The sequence below is a fragment of the Numida meleagris genome, chromosome 9 (genome assembly GCF_002078875.1).
Source record: "Numida meleagris isolate 19003 breed g44 Domestic line chromosome 9, NumMel1.0, whole genome shotgun sequence".
Lineage (NCBI taxonomy): Eukaryota > Metazoa > Chordata > Aves > Galliformes > Numididae > Numida > Numida meleagris.
Genome location: NC_034417.1, coordinates 3,027,655 through 3,047,920, shown reverse-complemented (window position 1 = coordinate 3,047,920; position 20,266 = coordinate 3,027,655). Strand labels below are relative to the sequence as shown.

The 20,266-nt window shown below is 39.1% G+C and overlaps 1 protein-coding gene across 16 annotated transcripts in view; it reads right to left on the bottom strand.

Moving 5' to 3' along the window:
* Nucleotides 17–20,266, bottom strand: part of ACSBG1 (acyl-CoA synthetase bubblegum family member 1) — a 34,549-nt gene continuing 14,299 nt past the window's right edge. For 8 of the 16 annotated variants that reach the window (XM_021406734.1, XM_021406738.1, XM_021406732.1 and 5 more), the window contains 13 exons: nt 19,522–19,765; nt 14,897–15,114; nt 14,193–14,281; nt 13,307–13,427; nt 12,743–12,823; nt 9,863–10,012; nt 7,860–8,036; nt 7,123–7,304; nt 5,850–6,083; nt 5,167–5,384; nt 2,357–2,496; nt 1,550–1,796; nt 17–560 (listed from right to left, as the gene is read on the bottom strand). In XM_021406734.1, the coding sequence (XP_021262409.1) occupies nt 484–560; nt 1,550–1,796; nt 2,357–2,496; nt 5,167–5,384; nt 5,850–6,083; nt 7,123–7,304; nt 7,860–8,036; nt 9,863–10,012; nt 12,743–12,823; nt 13,307–13,427; nt 14,193–14,281; nt 14,897–15,114; nt 19,522–19,573 (1,986 nt within the window). In that variant the 5' untranslated portion in view covers nt 19,574–19,765 and the 3' untranslated portion in view covers nt 17–483. Of the gene's footprint in view, nt 561–1,549; nt 1,797–2,356; nt 2,497–5,166; nt 5,385–5,849; nt 6,084–7,122; nt 7,305–7,859; nt 8,037–9,862; nt 10,013–12,742; nt 12,824–13,306; nt 13,428–14,192; nt 14,282–14,896; nt 15,115–17,089; nt 17,112–19,521; nt 19,766–20,266 lie in introns of those variants that run through there. The other 8 variants (XM_021406743.1, XM_021406746.1, XM_021406745.1 and 5 more) reach the window with 3 other exon arrangements.

Below are 20,266 nucleotides of genomic sequence, written 5' to 3'. Positions count from 1 at the left end.
CTAGGAGGGAAGAAAACAGGCCTTGGATTTTTTTATTATTGTTATTTTTAAAACTAATCAGCTTTATCATCAGAGTGGTGTAACAGTTTTACTAAACAGTACTGCTCACTATTCATCTACCAAAATACAGCATAAGCTACAGGCAACCTCCTGCAGAACAAACAAATTATAAGGACAGATCAGTATTTTTTCTGTTTCAGTCTAGAGAACTTATACTCACTTCACACAACCTACGAGGATATCATTAATCTTGCTCATTTAGTGCATAATTTAAAATCCATATTAGAAAACAGAGACGCCGTATAGAACAGGACAAACTATCAGGTGAGTATCAGGAATAACTAAATTAACATAGCAGTTTTCTAGTGCATGAATTCAACAGACTACAAAATAAAAACAAGCATAAGACTTCCTTAATGATTTTGATTAGGAAATACATCCTGTAGCTTACAAATCGTTCCCACTGCTTCGATGAAAGGCTTCTTACTCTTCATAGAAAGAGTCCACTTCGTTTTTGTATTTCTTAAGCACAGTGAGCCGTTTTAACTTCATGGTGGGACCTTAAGAGAAGGAGTTAATTACAAAAGCTGAAATAGGAACAAGAATTCCTACTCTCTAAGCTTTGGTTTTGGATTTTCTACTAAAGAACCTTTGTTTGGATGAACACCTACTCTGTTAGTTTAGATCTCTGCTAAAAGTGAGAAGCAACTGTGGCACAGGCTGCTTTTATGTAATCATGAGCACTTCAAAAGCAGCTACAAATAAGGGGGTGATTACTAACTACTACTACTATTTTTTTTTTCATTAAAAGGCTAGTGGTTTTCAGGTCTTTGAAACAATTCCTGATTTGCTCAAAGAGCCCGATAACATGACTTTGGGCTCTGCTGTCAGTCTTTCATTTAGTCCTCATTTTTTTCTATTGTTAAGTCACTTTTCAGTATTATTACTGAAAGTTATTAACACTTTAATGCATAAAAAATTAATTAGAATTGCTTAACTGCCCAAAGCAATCTCAAACTTAGCTACAGCATTGTACTCACTTAAATGACCACGTACTTCTACATACATGGGTGTAGCAAAAACTCCAGGTTTTGTATTCTATAACATGCTGCTTTACTTTCCTACCTTCAATCTAGCGGACATACAGAGAATTTGACAAATTAAACTGTATTTGGATACTTATAAATCAGCAGCTCCTTTACCGTGTGTACACCTTTAGTATGAATCATAGAATTGTTTGAGTTGGAAGGGACCCTTAAAGGCCGTCTAATCCAACTCCCCTGCAACAAACAGGGACACTCACAGCTCCATCAGGTGACCTTGGGTGTCTCCAAGGACAGACTATCTGCCACCTCTCTGGGCAACCTGTTCTAGTGTCTCCCTGCCCTTATTCTTCCTTACGTCAAACCTAAATCTCCCCTCCTTTAGTTTGAAATCATTTCCCCTTGTCCTGTCACAGCAGACACTGCTAAAGAGTTTGTCCCCTTCTTTCTTACAGCCCCCATTTAGATTCTGAAAGGGTGCTTTAAAAAAAAGCAGCAAATCTTACCTAGTTCTCCCCCAGAAATAGAAAAGTCTCTTGGCAGCACTATCCATTTTTGAATGCAATGAACCCTATTAGTAGCATTCATGTTGACTTTGTTGATTCCCTCCTGAATGGCTTGGTAGATCGCCTGATCCCTTGTAGCTACAATTTCTGATACTGTAGTAGCTTTACTACCGATCTTCTGGCAGAAATCTCTAGCTTGTTCAGTGAGGATGTCAGTGGGATCTGATGTATCTGGGTCCAGGACACTCTAAAATAGCAAATGAAGATAATCATCAAATGCTCTTTCCTACATGGCTTAAATGCTTATTTGTTAAGTTTCTCCCTGGCTGGTAAGAATCAAAGCAGCCCAGCATCAACACCCAAACATTCCATAAGCCTGAAAAAGCAGAAATCTCTACAGATGACTTAGTTTTCTTTCTACATAGCAAAAATTTCTGGCTTATATGCAGATGACATGAACAGACCAGAGACACGTCAATTAAAGTCTGTCTAGTGACCTTAAATTTCTACCAGCCTTTCCAAATTAGACCACTGTTATAAGGGAACATTGAATTACTGTGGTATAATGTAAATAGCTTGAGATAGAAGCACTGCTTGAAGTTAGAACTTTTCAATATGTTTAGCCAAACACCTATCCATAACAAGATCAGACCATCACAATTTGGCCTGTAGTTGCCATACACTGTTTTCTTGAAATAATGCCCTCCTGTTTAATTTTTGGTCTTCCTTCTAACGGTTCAAAATCCTTCTTGTTTTGTTAGGTACATGTGTGTACTTTCACTTAAATCAGTATTAAAACAGGTATACCTTTAAGGTCAGCAACATGGACAAAAATTTCTTTTTATCTCCAATCACCATGGCGTTACTAACAATTGGGAGTTCTTTTTTAACAGCATCTTCAATTGGAATGGGAGGCACGTTTTCACCTCCAGCTGTAATAATCAAATCTAGACCAAAAGAAAAAGAAAGGCTATTACTTGAAATCTAATTCCAAAAGCAGGCTAATTCCTGGATGGCTCTACCTTTATTATTCTTATATGCAGAAAATGATAGGGAAGCTGGGAAATGATAGGTTCAAAGGGAACCAAGCCTATTAAGTTACTAGTCTGATTGTCTTCAAAATAACAGCTGTAGACATTGATGCTTTTCATCGGTGTGCTTAAATATTCACTTCTCCCTCTATATAACACATTTACCCCCCACATACATACAATGTAAGTTTTAAAGAGCATAATGTTTTCTACGTAATCAGGTTAATATAACAGGTTAATGACGTTGCATATATACACTGGATATTGCACTGCATGTATATACACACATGTTGTATAATGTGGACTTTTTCTTTGAGCAGTCATCTCTTCCAGACTAGCGCAGGATTCACTCCCTGTTTTACCATTAACTCTCCAAAAAGCAAGCTCATGGTTATGATTAAAGCTAATTCTCAGAGTCACCAAGAGGGGTCAGACAAAAACAAGTTAATAATGTAGGAAAGTTCCACAGAAGCAACACAGGAAGAAGGGAAAGAGGAGCGTGACAAGGGATAAATGAGATTTAAGATTCGGAGTTCACAGTGGAAGTAGTCGTTCCTGCCCTACTTTTGACATGACGTGGATTTAATGACAGACTGACATCTTAGTATTTTTAAGATTTGTAAACAACGATAGTGACACTAACTTTACTGATAAGGGAATATTCAACTCTTTTTGAATGCATTAATTCTGAAGTATAATATATACAATTATTGAAATCATTGTGAAATTGAGAATTACCTAAGTAAATTTCAACTGTGTTTTCATTACACTGGTGGCTTCTCACTGCCCACAAATAATAGTCTTGGCAGCATTTCAGTAACACACTTCAAGAAATAATGCAGAGCAGTGGCAGACCAGTCCTTTGTGTAATAATCCATCCTACTGCATATATTAAGGATTGGGTTGGTTCCTCTTAGTCCTCTTGGTTCCCTTGTCAGTGATAAACGAATTCAGATGTAATGAAGGGAATATGGCACCCTTTCAGCACTCACACATTTAGTCTTTAACATCTCTACTGCTCCATAAAGAGCAACGATGAGAAATAATTTCCAGCCTATACTCAGCATTCTGGTATGGAGTGGGCATTCATTTCACAATTATGAATGTTATTTCTCTCCCTAGTAAATGGAGTGCATGCACCTGAGGAAGCACATATAGTGTTTAGAGTGTAAGAGACTTCTGTCCAACCACAGAAATACAGCAAACTTGTGTACCCAAACTTCTAGGAGGTCTTTTTACTTTCTTTTCCTCTCCTTTTGTCTTAATCCAGTTTTTTGTCCTAGATCTTCTAGCAAGCTCCATGACACTTCATTTTTCAGTCTGAAATGTCAGCTTTGCCACAGTTGACAACAGAACTGTAATCAGAACTGTAACAACTTTTTGCACACGCCTACAGATACTCCCTGTCTGGGCTTCTCTAGCAATGTCTTTGTCCTTCACAGCTTCTCTGGATCTCAGATACCAAAAAGCAACTTCTATGGTTTCATGCTTAATACAATGAGTCATAAAACTTCTAAGACCAAAAAGAACCAAAGGAAGAAGTCCTGTTTCAGTTACTAGAAGAGAAGCTCCTTTACTACCTTCTATTGCATTTTACCTTATTTAGACATTAAAACTAAAAGTAAACTTGACTGATGGTTCTTTTATCCCAGATGATCTTCCTATCCTGTAATTAGAGTAACAGTTGTTAGTTCAGCAGTCAAGGAAGATGTGAGTGCAACACAAATATTAGGACAGAAGGAGACAGAGATGCTAATCACTAAACTAAAACTGAATCAGATAAGAAAGCAAATTAAAATCAAGGTAACTGTGTTTGGTGCAGACTATTAATAGTACCTACTTAAGTCCTGGTGCCTAATAGGTCACCATGTTACCCTATGACAAATGCATTCACCCATGTCATCCCCTTAGTGATTCATCATACATTCTATGATGATAGTTACTCAGTTTTTAGATCTTGAGTTTACACATCTATGATAAATCTCACTCTATGAGCATGTATTTTGAGAAAATACTTCAAGTAACCAATGAATAGTTTTATTCATATGACACTTCAAGCTATGCACTGTAATAGCACCTAGGTTTATTGCCCCGTGCTCTCAAATTTCAAAAGAGTGCTTTTTGTGATACGTTTGCAGAGAAGAGGAACCTAGCTCTGACCTACAGCAATAACTGATACATAATTGAGTTGTCTCCTGATACCATCTAAACATTCTAGTGTTTAATTAAGACAGCTGAGCAAGATTCAGAGGGAGACTGGACAGCTTAAAGGATCATTAGAATCCAAGAAGACACATTAAACCTGCATTATTATTTTATATTACTCATTATTATTACTCCCAAATAAAGGTCTGGGAGATGAAAAGCTTCATTGTAGGAACTGAGATATCTCCACCTACTACAAACTAGAGGGAAACCTTCCCTACATGGGGAACACTAGGGTTTCATCATCAGTTTATTTTCCTTTCTGTTAGGTTAACGTAGCTGCGATCAGAAGACAGTCACTAATTTACACACCACATCTGATATATGACTGATCAGTACTGGACAGTTACCATAAACGTGATGGAAGACTTTGCTCATTACCTTTAATTCTTCCAGTGACATAGAGAAAGCCATCCTTGTCTAGTTTTCCTAAATCTCCAGAATGCAGCCACCCATCCTCATCAAAGGCTTCTTTTGTTTTGTCTTCCATGTTTAAATAACCCATGAAAACAGTCCTTCCCCAGAAACAGATTTCTCCATTGCCTTCTGTATCTTCATTCACTAATTTCACTCTGCAGCCAGGTACTGGTTTACCACAGCTTTTGGGGAAGAGCAGGAAAACACAGAAGGAGTACAGAAATACTTAATATTGATAAGATATCTACAATACCAACTCCCTGAACCTATCAAAATGTAAGCAGTAGTAAGTAACACCCTGCTATAACTGTTTGAAAGGTATGAAATAACTTACTAGAGCTAACACAATAGAATATCTAGGCACTTTTCAGCTGTGTATCTTGCTCGTGCTTCCTGTTTTTTCCCCCTCTGTATCTTTGAGGTTTCATTTTGAAAGTTATCCCACCATAGGCCAGAGCTACATTACACATCCCATTTAGTAACTGTGTTCTGCAGAAAATGCTGTAGAGCACTTTCATTGCTCTTGACTTGGCATGCTATGGAGGCAACATGTTCAGTTTCTGACCTCAAAGTGGTAAGATCTTTGCTGAACTCGGTAATACACTTCTCACAGGTATAATGGAATATAATAATAATTGTAAAGTTACCTGTGCTGCCTGTAGTTATGTGGCCCCGAGAGGCAATGCGGGCCTGTGGTCTCACTCATCCCATAGGCTTCATACAAGGTGATGTTCAGACCCAAGAAAAAATACAGTGTTTCTGTATTGAGAGGAGCAGCACCACAAAAGTGCTTCTGACAGCTAGAGAAACCCAGCGCACTGCGTATTTTAGCAAGCACCAAGTAGTCTGCTAACCTTGTCCAAAATTGCTTTAAGTCACTGCTGAGAAGAAAACACGAAACAGGAAGAGACAGTAAGTTGGATAAAGTGATATAGTTAGCAAGAGAAAATCAGATGCAGGGCTTTTTGAGATATGTATTTGCCACTTGTTTTTGGAAGCTGACAGAACTCACATCAACAATAACAGGTAACTTATTTCTTCTTTCTTCATTTATTTAGTATCTTTCATTGCAAGTCAACTCCAACTCCTAAGGCAGCTGAATACTGCTAATTCAGAAAGCATTTACAAAACTGGACTGCATAAGACAAAGCTCTTGTACTCCTGCTTCTTTATCAGTTAATCTCTGAGAACTAATACCACTGAATTCTGAAATTTGCAAGACTCTCCCAAGAAACTGAAAGATCAGACAAGCAAACCTCCATCAATGCACCGCATATTTGGGAATCTCATGTTAAGCCATTTCATACTTCACTGTGTCCCATTTTAAGAACTTTGGAACAGGAGAGAATTGTGAATTCAGTTAATTTTTGAATTTACACAACATTCCGTATCTGTGCACTCATGGAGAAAAACATCTGTGATACTCACAATAGCGTATTTACAGCTCAGAGAATTCTGGGGTTTGAGATAGTCTGTGAGTTTTTGTCTGCAGTAAGTCTTACTGCTCCCCAGGGTGCTTACTTGAAATTGCCATGAGCCAGTTTATACCTGGGCTGCCCCCCCAATTTAATTTCTCCCTTTTCCACACAGCTCACCCAAATCCATGCCCTTTCCTTAAACCAGTAACCAGCAGTGACCTCTCTCAGCAGAAAACCAACCAGTTCAACTCCCGTTCAACCAGTTCTCCCTAACAGAAATTTAGGGCAACGTGGTATGGCAATACATTCTCAGCAAAGATGGAGGTTTGTTTTAGCCTCCCATAATTGATAACTACACCTTCCCTCTTGCATTGTATTCGCTCTGTTGCTAAGTCAAATTTTACTTATTTACATTTAGAGAGTATCATTGATACTTGAGAGCTTATTACAAGCAGACAGCTGCTTTCAGGATGCTGGAGCCCTCACTCATTATAATACATACCTGCTTGAGCAGTTCAGGTTTCTCTCTAAGCTCACTGACATAGCCCATGACAGCATTTTCTTCTTCACAAATCCTGACTGAGCAGAAGCATCCTTTAATTTCTCCATGATTTTCTCCCATACTCTGGGAACTCCCATGTGAGATGTTGGCTGCACTTCTTTTAGTGTGTTGATCAAACTTCCCTGTTAAAATCATTAAATCATTTCAAAACATTGCAGAAGGTCCAATTCACTGAAGAGCAGCTTTGGTGATATAGTCCGCATTCTGCCTCCATTTTTCCAAAAAAATTGCTTATGCTTCTTCAGCATTAGAGGCACATTTGTCTGCCTTAAATAGAAGCTTATTGATCTAGATCTAGACAAATTTTATACACACATTCAGAATATTGTGAGTATAAATTATTAAGTTAGCTGTTTAATCATGGAAAACACTGGAATTGACTTCTTCTCAAGCTGTATTGTATCAGTTAGGAGTTTTACATGAGGACAGGCAAGGGCCCAGTTTCAGCCACACTCCTAACTGTAGACACACTCTTTCTATGCAATTTCACCACAGAAGTGAATGGAGTTTAGAGCACTGGATCATGAGTCTAATGGATTTTATTTTTCTGTAATTCTAAAATAACAAGGCTCTCGATCTTCATCTTCTGTGCCTTTTCTAAGTTCATATTTCCTCCTTCAGATGTTTCCCAAGATCAAAAAGTGCAAGCTTAATCAGGTGGAATGCAAGGCAGATACCTTCAGAGCATCTGGCTCAGCAAAGTAAACTTGCTCTCCCCATTTGATTCCAGTCCACAGGTCATATATTTGTGCAGCTATATGGCTGAGTGGAAGATAACTGACTATGGACTCCTGTTGGACCTCTGCAGGTTGCATATCTCCTGCTCTGCTGCAATGTGCTGACGTCCAAGTTATCTATTTAAATAAAAAATAGAACACATTTTTTTCCTTTTAACACAAACTAAGCATCTTCATGATATGCTAATATAACTATGAAGAATCTGCTTACAGAAACTGTTGAAGACATTACAATCTTTGACAACGTACCAGGTTGTCATTCCTCTGGTGACACTCAGTCAAAAGCAAGATGAACTCACCTAGTAGCAACAAAGGTTTGCAGATAACAGAAGTGAATGAGGTCTTTCTGCTCCTTGACTGGCTTATGAACACTACCAACCCCCCACACCCCAGTGCCACACTAAGGAAGGCAGCCATGGGTAGATGGACAAGGAGGAAAAATGATCTGCCCCTTCTTTTGCAGTTTTCCTCCTGTGCATACTTTCTATCACGCTGGTACTTTTCACTAGCATACATCCAAATGTCTACCTGAAAAATAACAATACATACCCAGAGATAAGTGAGCTCACAGGACAGTTAAGTACCTGCAACAAGCTAATTGCCTTGTACTTATCAAAACATGGCTAAGCACAAACAAGGATGATAGCAGCTGCATTCTGCTCCTCCAGAAGATTCACTGCAGTGGTTCACAGCAGGCCTCCCCCACACGTACCTCCCTCACAAGCAGAACTGCACATGTGAATAATGCCGAAGATTTCCTGCTTGACTTCTTTGTGAAACTGTATGGTGTTTTTTTCCTCTTTCATTCCTGATTCTTCTTAATTTATCTAAGAAGATGCCATTGAAGGATGCTACACATACATATATTTGTTATCAGAATGTAGTGCATTCAAGACTCACACATACGTGATGATGTGAGGAAAGGAACATATGTCCGCAGCAGAAGGAAGGAAACAGCTTTCTCAGAGGAGTCTACTAAACTAGCTAGGTCAGGATGCAGAAAGGAAATTATTTCAATTTAGTAGGGAAAAAACACAAATCATGTGCAATAGCTGCTATCACAGTATGCCCTTTTCTTCAAAACAAATGTGAAGGTTAACATGAGAGTATATTTTGCCTAAGAAAACAGAAATTCTCACAAAAAGCTTTTAATGAGCAGCACACTGTCAGGACAGGCCACTCCAAATTTAGGTGGCAGCACTGATCAAGCCGCTATCAGAGACTTAAACACAGTAGGCAGAGTGGGATGTCCTTGAAACGTGCCTATACAGATTGCTCATCCTCTTTATCCTCCAAAGCCTCACAGCACGCAGGCATGCTTGCAGCAGAGCTGCGTGGGTGCCTGTGACCGACTCAGTATTGGTTTTTACAGATGGACAGTGGCACACTTCTTTTGACTAAAGAAGGCAGCAGCAGTTACAGGCAAGGCATGTTTTCCACTGTTGGTCAACATAAAAATAGCCTGTTTGTGATCATCAGCCAGGAATAGTTTGGCAGCTAACATGGAAATGACACCAGACTCTTTTGAGAAAGAAGACCGTAGAATTTGCAATGTCAGGTCAGTCTTTTTGTCTATCAAGTCCACTATGTTTTCCTTCAAGATATTTCTGTGCTGATTACATACATGTGAGTGAATTGCTCACTACCTGTGAGCAATAGCTTCTGCATTCTTTTAAGAGAAGTGACAGTGAATAACAAAATGCGTATTCATAATAAACTACACTCAAGCTTGTGAAGTGCTACTTACAATGGAGTTTCATTCTTCACTGTGTTTATACATTACCAAAACCAGCTGACTGCATTTTCAATATTGCTTTGTAATACACTATCCATGTTGCAAAACTAGAGCCTTGCAAGTCTTCTGGAATACAGCGGTCTTTTCAAAACACAAGAATATGTATCCTCATACTTTGCTATTTACAGGAAGAGTCTGAAGTACGTACATTGTCATGACTCAGCATTGCTCCTTTTGGCTTCCCAGTTGTTCCTGATGTGTATATTAGTACACAGCATTGATTCGGCTTTTGGGAGTTAATAATGTCATCTAAAGTAGCATCGGATATATCATCTCCTAGCTTCAGGAACTCTTCCATCTAGAACATGTGACAGAAAATACAGGATATCATAAGTTTCCTTGCAAGTCAAAAAGATGAAGTTACTGTATCAGTCTAAAAAAAAAAAAGGCAGAAAAATTCAATGTCTTTCTCTGAACACATTTCCAAAGCAAGTTTCCCCAGAACCTGCCACGGTTAAGAACTCAATAAGAATATTGTATAACTTTATGTGCAAGCTGCAAACAGACTATCTGAAATTATGCTGGTATGAGTCTCTTCAGAATCTCCAAAAGAAATGTTATTACTATTCCTTATCCAAGATGCATACTATGTAGAAGTCATAGAGAATAAAATTATGTTACTTTCTCACACCTAGAATGATAATGACTTATTTAAAAGAATCTGTGCTACGTTTTTAGAAGTACACTTACAACATTCCACTTGTAATTCTCTGTCCACTGTATAAATACATTAAGCGAAAGAATGAAAGCTTCTGTGCAAAAGCATCATCTAGATGTATGAATGCTTGCCCAAATTTCCTGCTGTTTAACAGCAAACAGAACATATGATGCTGATCAGAGCTTTCATTCAAATTTGCTTCAATGTGGAATGAACTAAACCTTCCATGAGGTTGGACTTTTGTGCAGCACAAACTGGTCTGAGAAGCACGATGAGCTTTATCCTCCACCCTTTGTTCTTGGACACATCTACCATGTGTACCTAATATCCTCATAGTTACACTGTTGATCTCAGTGCTAACTGAAAACTAGTGTACAATAACAATTAAGAAAGTCAGTAACAACAGGCCAGTTTCCCACTGAGATCAGGTGATTCAAACAGTGCTGCAGAACTATGTTATCCAAGAGCAAGATGCAGCACCTCCATTCTTCACTATTTCTTACAGACCGTATCTAGGATCACATAGCTGTACAGGGGATGACCTGAAGGACAGCAGAGGTTAAAACCTCCCCCCTCTGCCTGAGGGGGAGTTCATTCTTTCCATTCTTTCCTTCAGACCTCTCTTTGCCATTGGCAGTGTGCTCCTAAGGTTGCAATAACTTGCCTCTGTGGCACCTAGACTTCCTCTTCTTGGGCAGCAATGCTGTCCTAGGATGCTGCTAACCACCAGTCCCAAGTTTTATACTTTCTTCCACCAAATCAGCTGTCTGAGAAAAGAGGAAGTACAAAGCACAGCTCCACAGCAAGTAAAGGACTCATCGCACGTGATCTCATCCACAGAATGCAGCCCTATCTATTTAACTAGCTTCTGGAAAGTTTGGTGTTGTCAAGGGTGTAATTGTTTCTACGTGACTTAACAGTTGCTCCTGTTTTCCTGACCTTACTGTCTTCTCATACCAGAACGTGTTAATCACTGTATATCTGTTGCCTAGGCTTTGTTTACGGAACAGTACCTGCAAGAGTGAGTGTTCCTGTTCCGGAGTACGAAAGGTGCAAACAGCCACAAACATTACTGACCATGTTTGCCTTCTGGAAACACACGCTAATAAGAGAACTAGAACTCTGCAGCAATTGCTAATTACATCTCAGCTGTCAAATGGCAATCGCTTTTATCATATGCCATGTGGTTTAGGTACCTTACGTCAAAGATCATAAACAATCATTTCTGCCTTTGGTGATTTATTTGATCTCCAATTTCTCCTTTGCACAACATGAACTACGGCAACTGTCAGCCTTCCTCACAGCTACCCCTCTCTGTTGAGAAAATACGTCCAACACGACACCTGAAGTGGGATGATTTCAAGTGTGTTTTTCAGTAACAGAATAAACTTTGTGTTAATTCTCTCTTTTGAAAAACTCGAGCGTTTAGGTTTCAGCAAGTGCTGTTCCAGAATTATCTGCTAGCCCTTACTCCTTTCACTATAAAATACAAGCACTAATATCTTGTTTGTACACTTAGTACAAGAAAAAATTAACACAAATACTCTGTATCAATAGGTACAGTATTGTAACACTGTGTATTATGAACAGCATGCTATGGGTGAAATTGCATAAGTACTTCGATGCTGTTAGATAAGACATTTTACATTCTGGATTCTGATAATCTGTAGTGCACTTAAAATGGGGATCTTTTTATTCTTATATAACTGTTTTCAATTACATTTTAAAAATATATTGAAAAATATTTTATAAAAAAATGTGCTGCTTAAAGGCTAAACATCTACTACTCAATTTTCTGATCCTGAATTTGTCCCTTTTGCTGCTTTATTTTTGCCACGTGATCTGAAGATGGTGGATATGCTAAGAAAACACTCTTTTCTTTATGCAGCCTGTAGTTCATTCTCTTCACACGTTGCCTGACACCAGAAGTATTCGGTGCAAATGAGATGTAAATATCATCTGTAAAAATACAGGCATTTTCATGTTCTTGGATCCAGTGCAACTACCCACAATTCAGCTTTCACTAGAGCTGGTGGATGACTCTTTTTTAAATGGTAAGAGTTCACATTCTCACCTACAGGTGAGAAGCCTACAGGTTTTCTGTTAATCAAAACTGAAAAACAAACAACAACAAACAAACCAGCATTAAGACAAAAGACAGCTAAGCAAGGTAGCTCTCACTTTAAATGTCAAGCATCAAACATCAAGTTACATGTAAGCTAAACAGAATACACTCATGGAGGTTTTGAACAGATTTGCTAGAAGAAAGCAATGCATTGTGAATGGCAGACATTCCACAGATCAAAGATAGTAGAAATTCATCAACTAATTAATACCTTAAGAATAATAACTGTTTTAACATTCACATACCGTATACAAATTTGGATGTCTCTCCAAAATTGAGTCCTTGTATAGCACAACAGCTTTCAAGTGTGGCAAACGATTCCAGATCTATTAGATTTTAAAAAATAATAATTATAATTTGTTATTCATATATTGTGTTTTTCCCCACTGAAGTACTGCCAGAACAGTAATTGGGCTGACAGTCGGAAGAAACCTCCTGCTTCCCTCCCCTGCCAAGTATTTTCCCCCTAATTCATAACCAACTGTCTCATTTAAAAAAGATGCTAAGATACACAGTCTGCTCTAGAAAGACTGTTTTCAGCCACAAGATTTAACCATTAATTACACCAAAAATGGCTCTTCAGCATGCTCTCTCTTACTGCATCAAGAGTACATACCAAGACATGGGCAAGGTCAAGTTGAAAGTTGACCACTGCTGCTGTGGTTACCCATGCCAGACGCCAGATTTCTGAACTTATCCTTCCATGAAAGGTTCCATGATACAGGTAGCAAACATGGTATTTGGGAACAATATAGCATCAAGAAGGGCAGAAAATATGGCTTACAAGTAACCGCTCAGCCACCTCGTACCTGCATTATCTTGTCCAATTGCTTCCGATTTTCCACAACCATGATGTTGGTTTTGCTGTCATAAGCAATGTAGTGGCATGCCTCTGGAGAATTGGTTGTATATATTCCTGTGACGATTCCTCTGGATCCAAAATTTGTATGTATATTTTTATGCATATATTGAAACATTTATAGTTATATACATACACGCACAGATGTATTTAATATCCAGAAAGCAAATAATAAGATATCAGATGAAAGCTGAGAAGGGTATAAAGACGTGGAAGTACACATTATCACAGCTGTTGTGCTTGTTTCAAGTTTTCAGATATACATGAACAATATATGCAAAATAAATCCCTGAACTCAATTCAGAAGAAGATGCTGTAGGCTTGGATTCAGTATTTTTGCCTGATTAAGGCTACAGTGGAGTTAGCTCAGAAAGTGGTTAAAAAACCCTCGTCCCTTTCTGCTCAAGCTGCATGCAGTTATCAGTTTGAATTTCACCGGCACAGGAACAAACAGAGGTAAAATCTAAACTGTACTAACATAGATCAGGAAAGAAGGAATCAGGCTAGTGAGAATTTCATCTGTTGTTTTGTTCACTTGAAGATACCTTGCAACATTTATATTGTAGACAAATATCACAAAGCAGGGAGTGAGTCTTATCTGTTTCCCACATTCTAGTGACAGAAGACTGTGCAACTGTCACAGGTTTCATTTATGAGTGTCTAGACTAGTTGAGATAATGTTGAGAGCTATGAGACACCAGTAGGTTGCTGAACATGCTCATCAGCTGCAGCACAACCTCCAAGATGTGGCACCAAGTGCTGATTTCCCACATTTCTAAACCCAGCAAAACAGAAACCTTGACATTCCTACACAAAAGCAAAGTAAATAACCCTACCCAGCAAACACAGCTCCAACAGCTGAGATGAACCACTCTGGAGAATTAAATCCAAGGATTGCTACACTGTGGAATCGTTCAAGACCAAGCTTAAAGGCAAGAAGCATAAGGTTATACAATATAGGCATGTCAGAGAGAAATATATAGCACAAAAAATGAGAACACATGCAAATGATAGGAAGTTGTATTATTCCAACATTGACAAGACATGTCCACCCCCAGCTCTATGCCAAAATCCATGGCAAAACTGGAACCTGTCAGTAGCTAATGTTATCTCAACTTTCCACCATCCCTCCTGCCTGCTTAAGCTCTGCTACCGGAACAGGCCTGAAAAACAGACCTTTTCAATGCAGCCAGAAGCATCACGAGAGCCTTAGCCTCTGCTCAAAGTGGTTTTGAATTGGTGTTTATCTTGACAAATTTGTGAGCATTTCTTTCACCTATCTTTCTCTTAACCCTAAAGCCCTACACTGAGCTTTGTACCAGTGCTTGACTGAAACTGCAGCTCTTCACTTGCAATGGCAACAACGTTATTACCTCCTTGACCAAAACCATTTGTATCTTTATTATTTAATAAAAAATGTGACTGCCAGTCTTCAGTTAATAGAGGGCAAAAAAAGAAAAAAGATAAAAGCAACCTCTGAAATGTGTTTTTTAAGGAAACAAAGAGAGAAACGGGAATTGGTTTTGCTCTCTGTACCTACCTTCAAGAAGCTCTTGGCTGCTTTCCTGGAAAGGCAATAATACTCTGAAAAAGTTATTTTCTCCCACTTTCCGTTCTTTCTGCTGGCCAAAGCATTAAGAGATCCATATTTTTCGAGGCTCTCCTTGAACATCTGATGAACTGTTATGGGAGTCTGCGGACACGAGTTATCTATTCTCAGTCTGACTCTGCCATCAGCAAAGGAAGTCCACAGAGACTCTGGAAAGGAAAGCATTGTGAGGGTACATTACTGAAAAGTACTGAGGTGACAGCAGGTCACACCCACTGCTGCAGACTTTTGCAAGCACGGCATGCAGGCTCTTGTTCATCACCGGTGAAAATGCACAGCTAATGGAGGTGACTGTGCTGAAAAAGCGCGCTTTATAGCTGAGAATTTGCTCCCACAAATAGTGTTATTGTGCTCTTTGTTTCTGTTGTAGTTCCCATGGAAATAAATAGGAAGCATTACTTTTGGAGCAATCTACACATACATCTTCATTTCCACTTACCCCCATCTTGCCCTATTTCCTATTTTGCCTCCTGCTCTCGTCTCCCTCATGCTATTTTCCCAACCATTCGCTTTTTTTAAATCCTTCTGCTTTCTTGGCAGGACACAAGCAGGGAGCACCTAATGCCACTTGGCTTTCACAGAGGTGCCAAGGACTGTAGCACTCCCTGGCACTCACAACTGCCTCAAAGATCTTGGCTTGCAACTTTGCTGTTGCAAACCCAGCAGGAAGCAGACTTAATACAAATACACTTCTAAGAGAATTTAGGGGTTAGTAAACAGGCAAAATTCAGGTGAATTCTTACAAGGAAGACAAAAAAAAATTACATAGTTCCCCTGACAAAAAGCTACTAGTTGCCATCCTTCAGAAAGAAACAGTACAAGAACATTCTCCCCCTAAGATTTACTTTCCAAATAAGAAACATTTTCCAACACAAACACTACAAACATATATATTCTAAAAAGAAGTGGAATAAAAAAAGACAATCAGACAAAATAGCTTTGCTTTGTAAGAATTAAAAACAACAAAACACAACTTCTTGAAATTTCTGATTGCCTTAGTTTCAGTCGGCACGGAATTGCTTTCTTCAGAGTGTCTGGTATAATGCTATGTTTTTGTTCTAGGAGAAAAACACTGCTGATAACGCAGCAGTGTAGATAGCTGCTGCTCAGCAGTGTTGTACAGAGCCAAAGCCGTTCACAGCGAGGGGCCCAAGGAGCTGGAGGGGAACAGAATCAGGACAGCTGACTCAAACTGGCCAAAGGGATGTTCCGTACCATATGACTTCAGGCAGAAGGAGTTTTGAAGGGTGTGGGAGTTCATCTCACTTTCTTCTGCTGCTTGGGGACTAGCTGGGCATTGGTCAGGGGGTGGTGAGCAATTGCTTGTGCATCACTTGTTAAATACATTATATGTATCATATATATTATATATACTTTATATACATCCGTCATATGTGGATCCACTTTAGGACACACCTGCAGCCTTGCTCAAGTTTGGCTTAACGATCTGCACAGATAATCAGAGGCATATCAGGCTATTGTAAGCTCACAAATGTCCACTTAGCAAACTTCCCTTCGGAGCAAAAAGTCTCATGTCTTGACCACAGAAAATAAGATTCTTAATCAACTCAAAGTACAACTACTAAAGAGGACAATAACACAGCCAGCCTAGTTTGCTTCATTCTGTGAAACTACTCCAAAGATCTCACTGCCCTTGTGCTCTATCCCAGCATGTGCACAGCATTTTGGAAAAAAATAGTTAAATCACCTTTCTAATCCCTTCCCAGACAGAGATACAAGCCCCGTTGCAGAAAGTGAATGGAGCTATCAAAGCTGTGATGTGTATCAATCTGAGATTACTGTTCCTGACTCATATTATGCCGCATTCAAGCTCCTGACACATAGCCTTGTGTTCGTTCTCTGTTTGTCGGGATGGTCAAGAAATTAATAGTGACAGCAATAAACACAAATCTTAAGGTTTAATCTCCATTTGCCTTCCTTTTCTCATGTATGAATTGCACATCACGATTTTAAAACACAGGTGTGGAGCTTTACCAAATATCGTCATGTGTGTTAAGGTCAGTGTATAAAAGGCACCATAAATCCAGGTATTTCAGAAAACAAGTAGGAATAGAAGATGCTAAGTAATGGACAGACTTAATCAGTGTAAACTGTGGCACCCACCAAGCATTTTATAAGTGGAGAGGGCAAAGCAGGTACTTCTGCACTTAACCCCAGTCCTGATGTGAAGAGGATGAAACAAACCTGTCAGGGAAGGAAGCTATTATCAATATAAATGCTTATTTCCTCACACTGTCACAAAGCCTCGATGAAAAACTCTGTATAATGTTCTGGCTTCTAAATCAACAAAGATGGGAGGGATCACAAGTATGGGTGTGCACAGGTGGGCGAGTGCTCTGCTGAAAACAAAAATGACACCACAAAGAGCTGAATTACAACATTCTAGTCTGCATATTATTTAAATAAAATTTAAAAAACACACCACTCTTCAGTGTCTCTCCAAGTGAACTGAAAACATTAGTGTTGTTCCTCAAATAACATTACTGAAGTTGCATAATGACATATTTCCACTGCAGTCATATAGCAGACCCTGTATTTGTATCCAGACAGACAAAGAACAGAATTAGTGTCACAGAGACTCAGCAAGTCACCTTAATAATGCACACTATATACAGCAAAGGAATATACATTTTTACACTCATTCAGTATCTGTACTTGCATGAATTTGTGGGTAAAATTTAAATCTAAAGATAGTTGTTAAGTCTAGATAAAGAGCAAAAAAAAATCTTAAGAATTCTCTCCCACAGAATTTGTAAAAACAGCAGAAAATGAACAACATGCTCCGTTGTCAGTATGCAAAGGGACATTAAGTGGAGGGCTCAGTCTTTTCAGAAAGAGCCTGGGAAGGAATGCCTGGCTAAATACTGAATGAACTGATTATATACTTTGGGAAAAGCAGAATAGGTGTCCTGCCACACTAGCAGCTGAAAGCTAAACTACAACGTCCAAGCTTGAAACGAACATACCACCTGAAACCTAAGAGGAAACCAGAATAAGGATCTTCTAACTAAACTTTGAGCACTGTTACATTATACGGCTGTAGATTTAGAGAGCATAAGGAAACAAACAACACAACAGACGCAAGCAATCAGAGTGGACTATTTGTTGTTTTCCTATTTCTTCCAGTAACTCCTTCAACCTGCACTACACTTTGTACCCTCAAATGATTCTTTGTTCACTAATATGTGACCTTGGCTCATGTCCTTCTCATTAACTCACTTAGAGATGGTGAGAAAACATTTGCTCCTGAAAAACCTGTTTTACTAGATAAAATAAAAAAACAACACATTTTACTCAGGTACTCAACTTTGAATCCCTGAGCCTCTTCTCAGACACATGGTCTGACTTTTGAGTGGTCCTGAGTGGAGCCAGGATCAATGATCCTTATGAGTCCCTTCCAATTTGGGATATTCTGTGATTCTATGTCCCATCCTGCTGCATGACCTCAGCTCAAATTGACATGCCACAGATATGCCCTAAGAAATAGAAACTAAAACAATGATTTAACTTCTGCTTGAAACTCATTCAGTTTTAACTCACAAAACATTATTTTGATTACATGCCACTTCCTGCAAAACATCACTCTGCTCTAATGACTAGTGAAGGTATTCAGCTCTCCGCCGGAGGCATTTTTTTAATAGACTGTCATCATCCCAGATTCCACAGCTGTGATGCCATTACACTCTGCTGACAATACAAACACGTCATTCCTCCTCTTACCTTTCTAGTTTGTTATGTTTTCTTTTCCTTCAACATGTCTTCAGCCCTGAAAGCTAAACTTCTTTTCAGTGAAAACTGGAGATGAGTGTTTACACACAGGTTGGAGTCAGGAAACTTGGCATCTGCACCAAACTTTCCTCACGCCAATGAACAGATTAAACTAAGAGGTACAGAACTTCATATGAATCAGAATACATACATAGTGAATTTTTTTTTTTTTCAAAAACAAACCAACACCTTTCCCTCCTGCTTGTCTTACCCCCAGTTAGGGTAGGAAGATTGGATTCAGCTATACTATCGATTTTCAACGACAAACCTGTAGCTTTAAACTCTCTACAGTTAAAAAAATAAATGAAATAGCTGAACTATTTTTAAATTAGCAAAAAAACTCCACATTAATGTTCTAGTTCACAGATACTTCTACCTTTTCCAGCGGATTAAAAGGGAATATTTGAGTCACAATAAAATACACTGCAATGCAGATGTAGTAAACTGCTACCACAGTGGATCAGAGACATAAAATACTCTTCAAAAAATGCTTCTGCAAACTGACATGGAGGGAGTGGTGCAGCAGAACAAACAACTGTGTATAAAATAAGCTTCAGTAATACTCTTAAAGCTCATTACAATGCACCAAGATGGAGGTGTGTGGAGGGTGTAATCAGGAGGAAGTATCACTACAGAAGCATTGCTCAGGTACGCAGAGATAGAAAGTCCAAAATCAGCTGGAGTTGAAACTGGTGAGGGATGAGAAAAGGGCTTCGACATGCACATCAGAAACCAAAGGAAGACCAAGGATATAATGAACAACTTACTGACACGGGACTTGGAAAAGGCTGATGAACTCAGTGCCTTCTTTGTCTTCATCTTTTCTGACAAGGCTTCCTAAGTTTCTATGGCTAGTGGCAGGTGAGAAGTTCTACCTTCAACAGCAGAGGAATATCAAAGTAGGAGCCTCGTATGCAAATTGGACATATATAAAAATGTCCATGGGCCCAGATGGGTTTCTTCACAATCAGAGATCAGGTCCCATGTCATCCCAAGGCTATTCTCAATCACCTTTGAAAAAAACATGGCAATCTGGTTGAGCTTCCTAGTGACAGAAAAAAGGCAGATGCCACATTCAGCTGCAAAAATACAGAGAAAGCGTATTCAAGTAACTACAGGGCAATCTGACTCACCTCAGAGAAAGCCATAGAACAAACCCTCCTAGAAGTCACTGTGGGGCATAAAATAGTGACTGAGACCAGCCAGAATGGATTTACCAAGGCCAATTCGAGTTTGTCCAACCTAACTGACTTCCACATAGGCTGTGTAGATGGGAGGAAGAGAGAAGTGGCACGTCATTTACTTTAACAAGTTCTTTAACCGGCCTCCCACAGCAGTCAGACTTGGAGGGTTTGGATGAGATGGAGTTGGAGTATCAGGTGAATGAAAAACTGGCAAGATGATTAACCTCAGAGAACAGTGGTCAGCATTTCCAAGTCTAGCCAGCAGTCAATTAGAAGTGACATTCTTCAGGGGTTAGTCCTAGAAACAATATTGTTTTAATGACTGCAT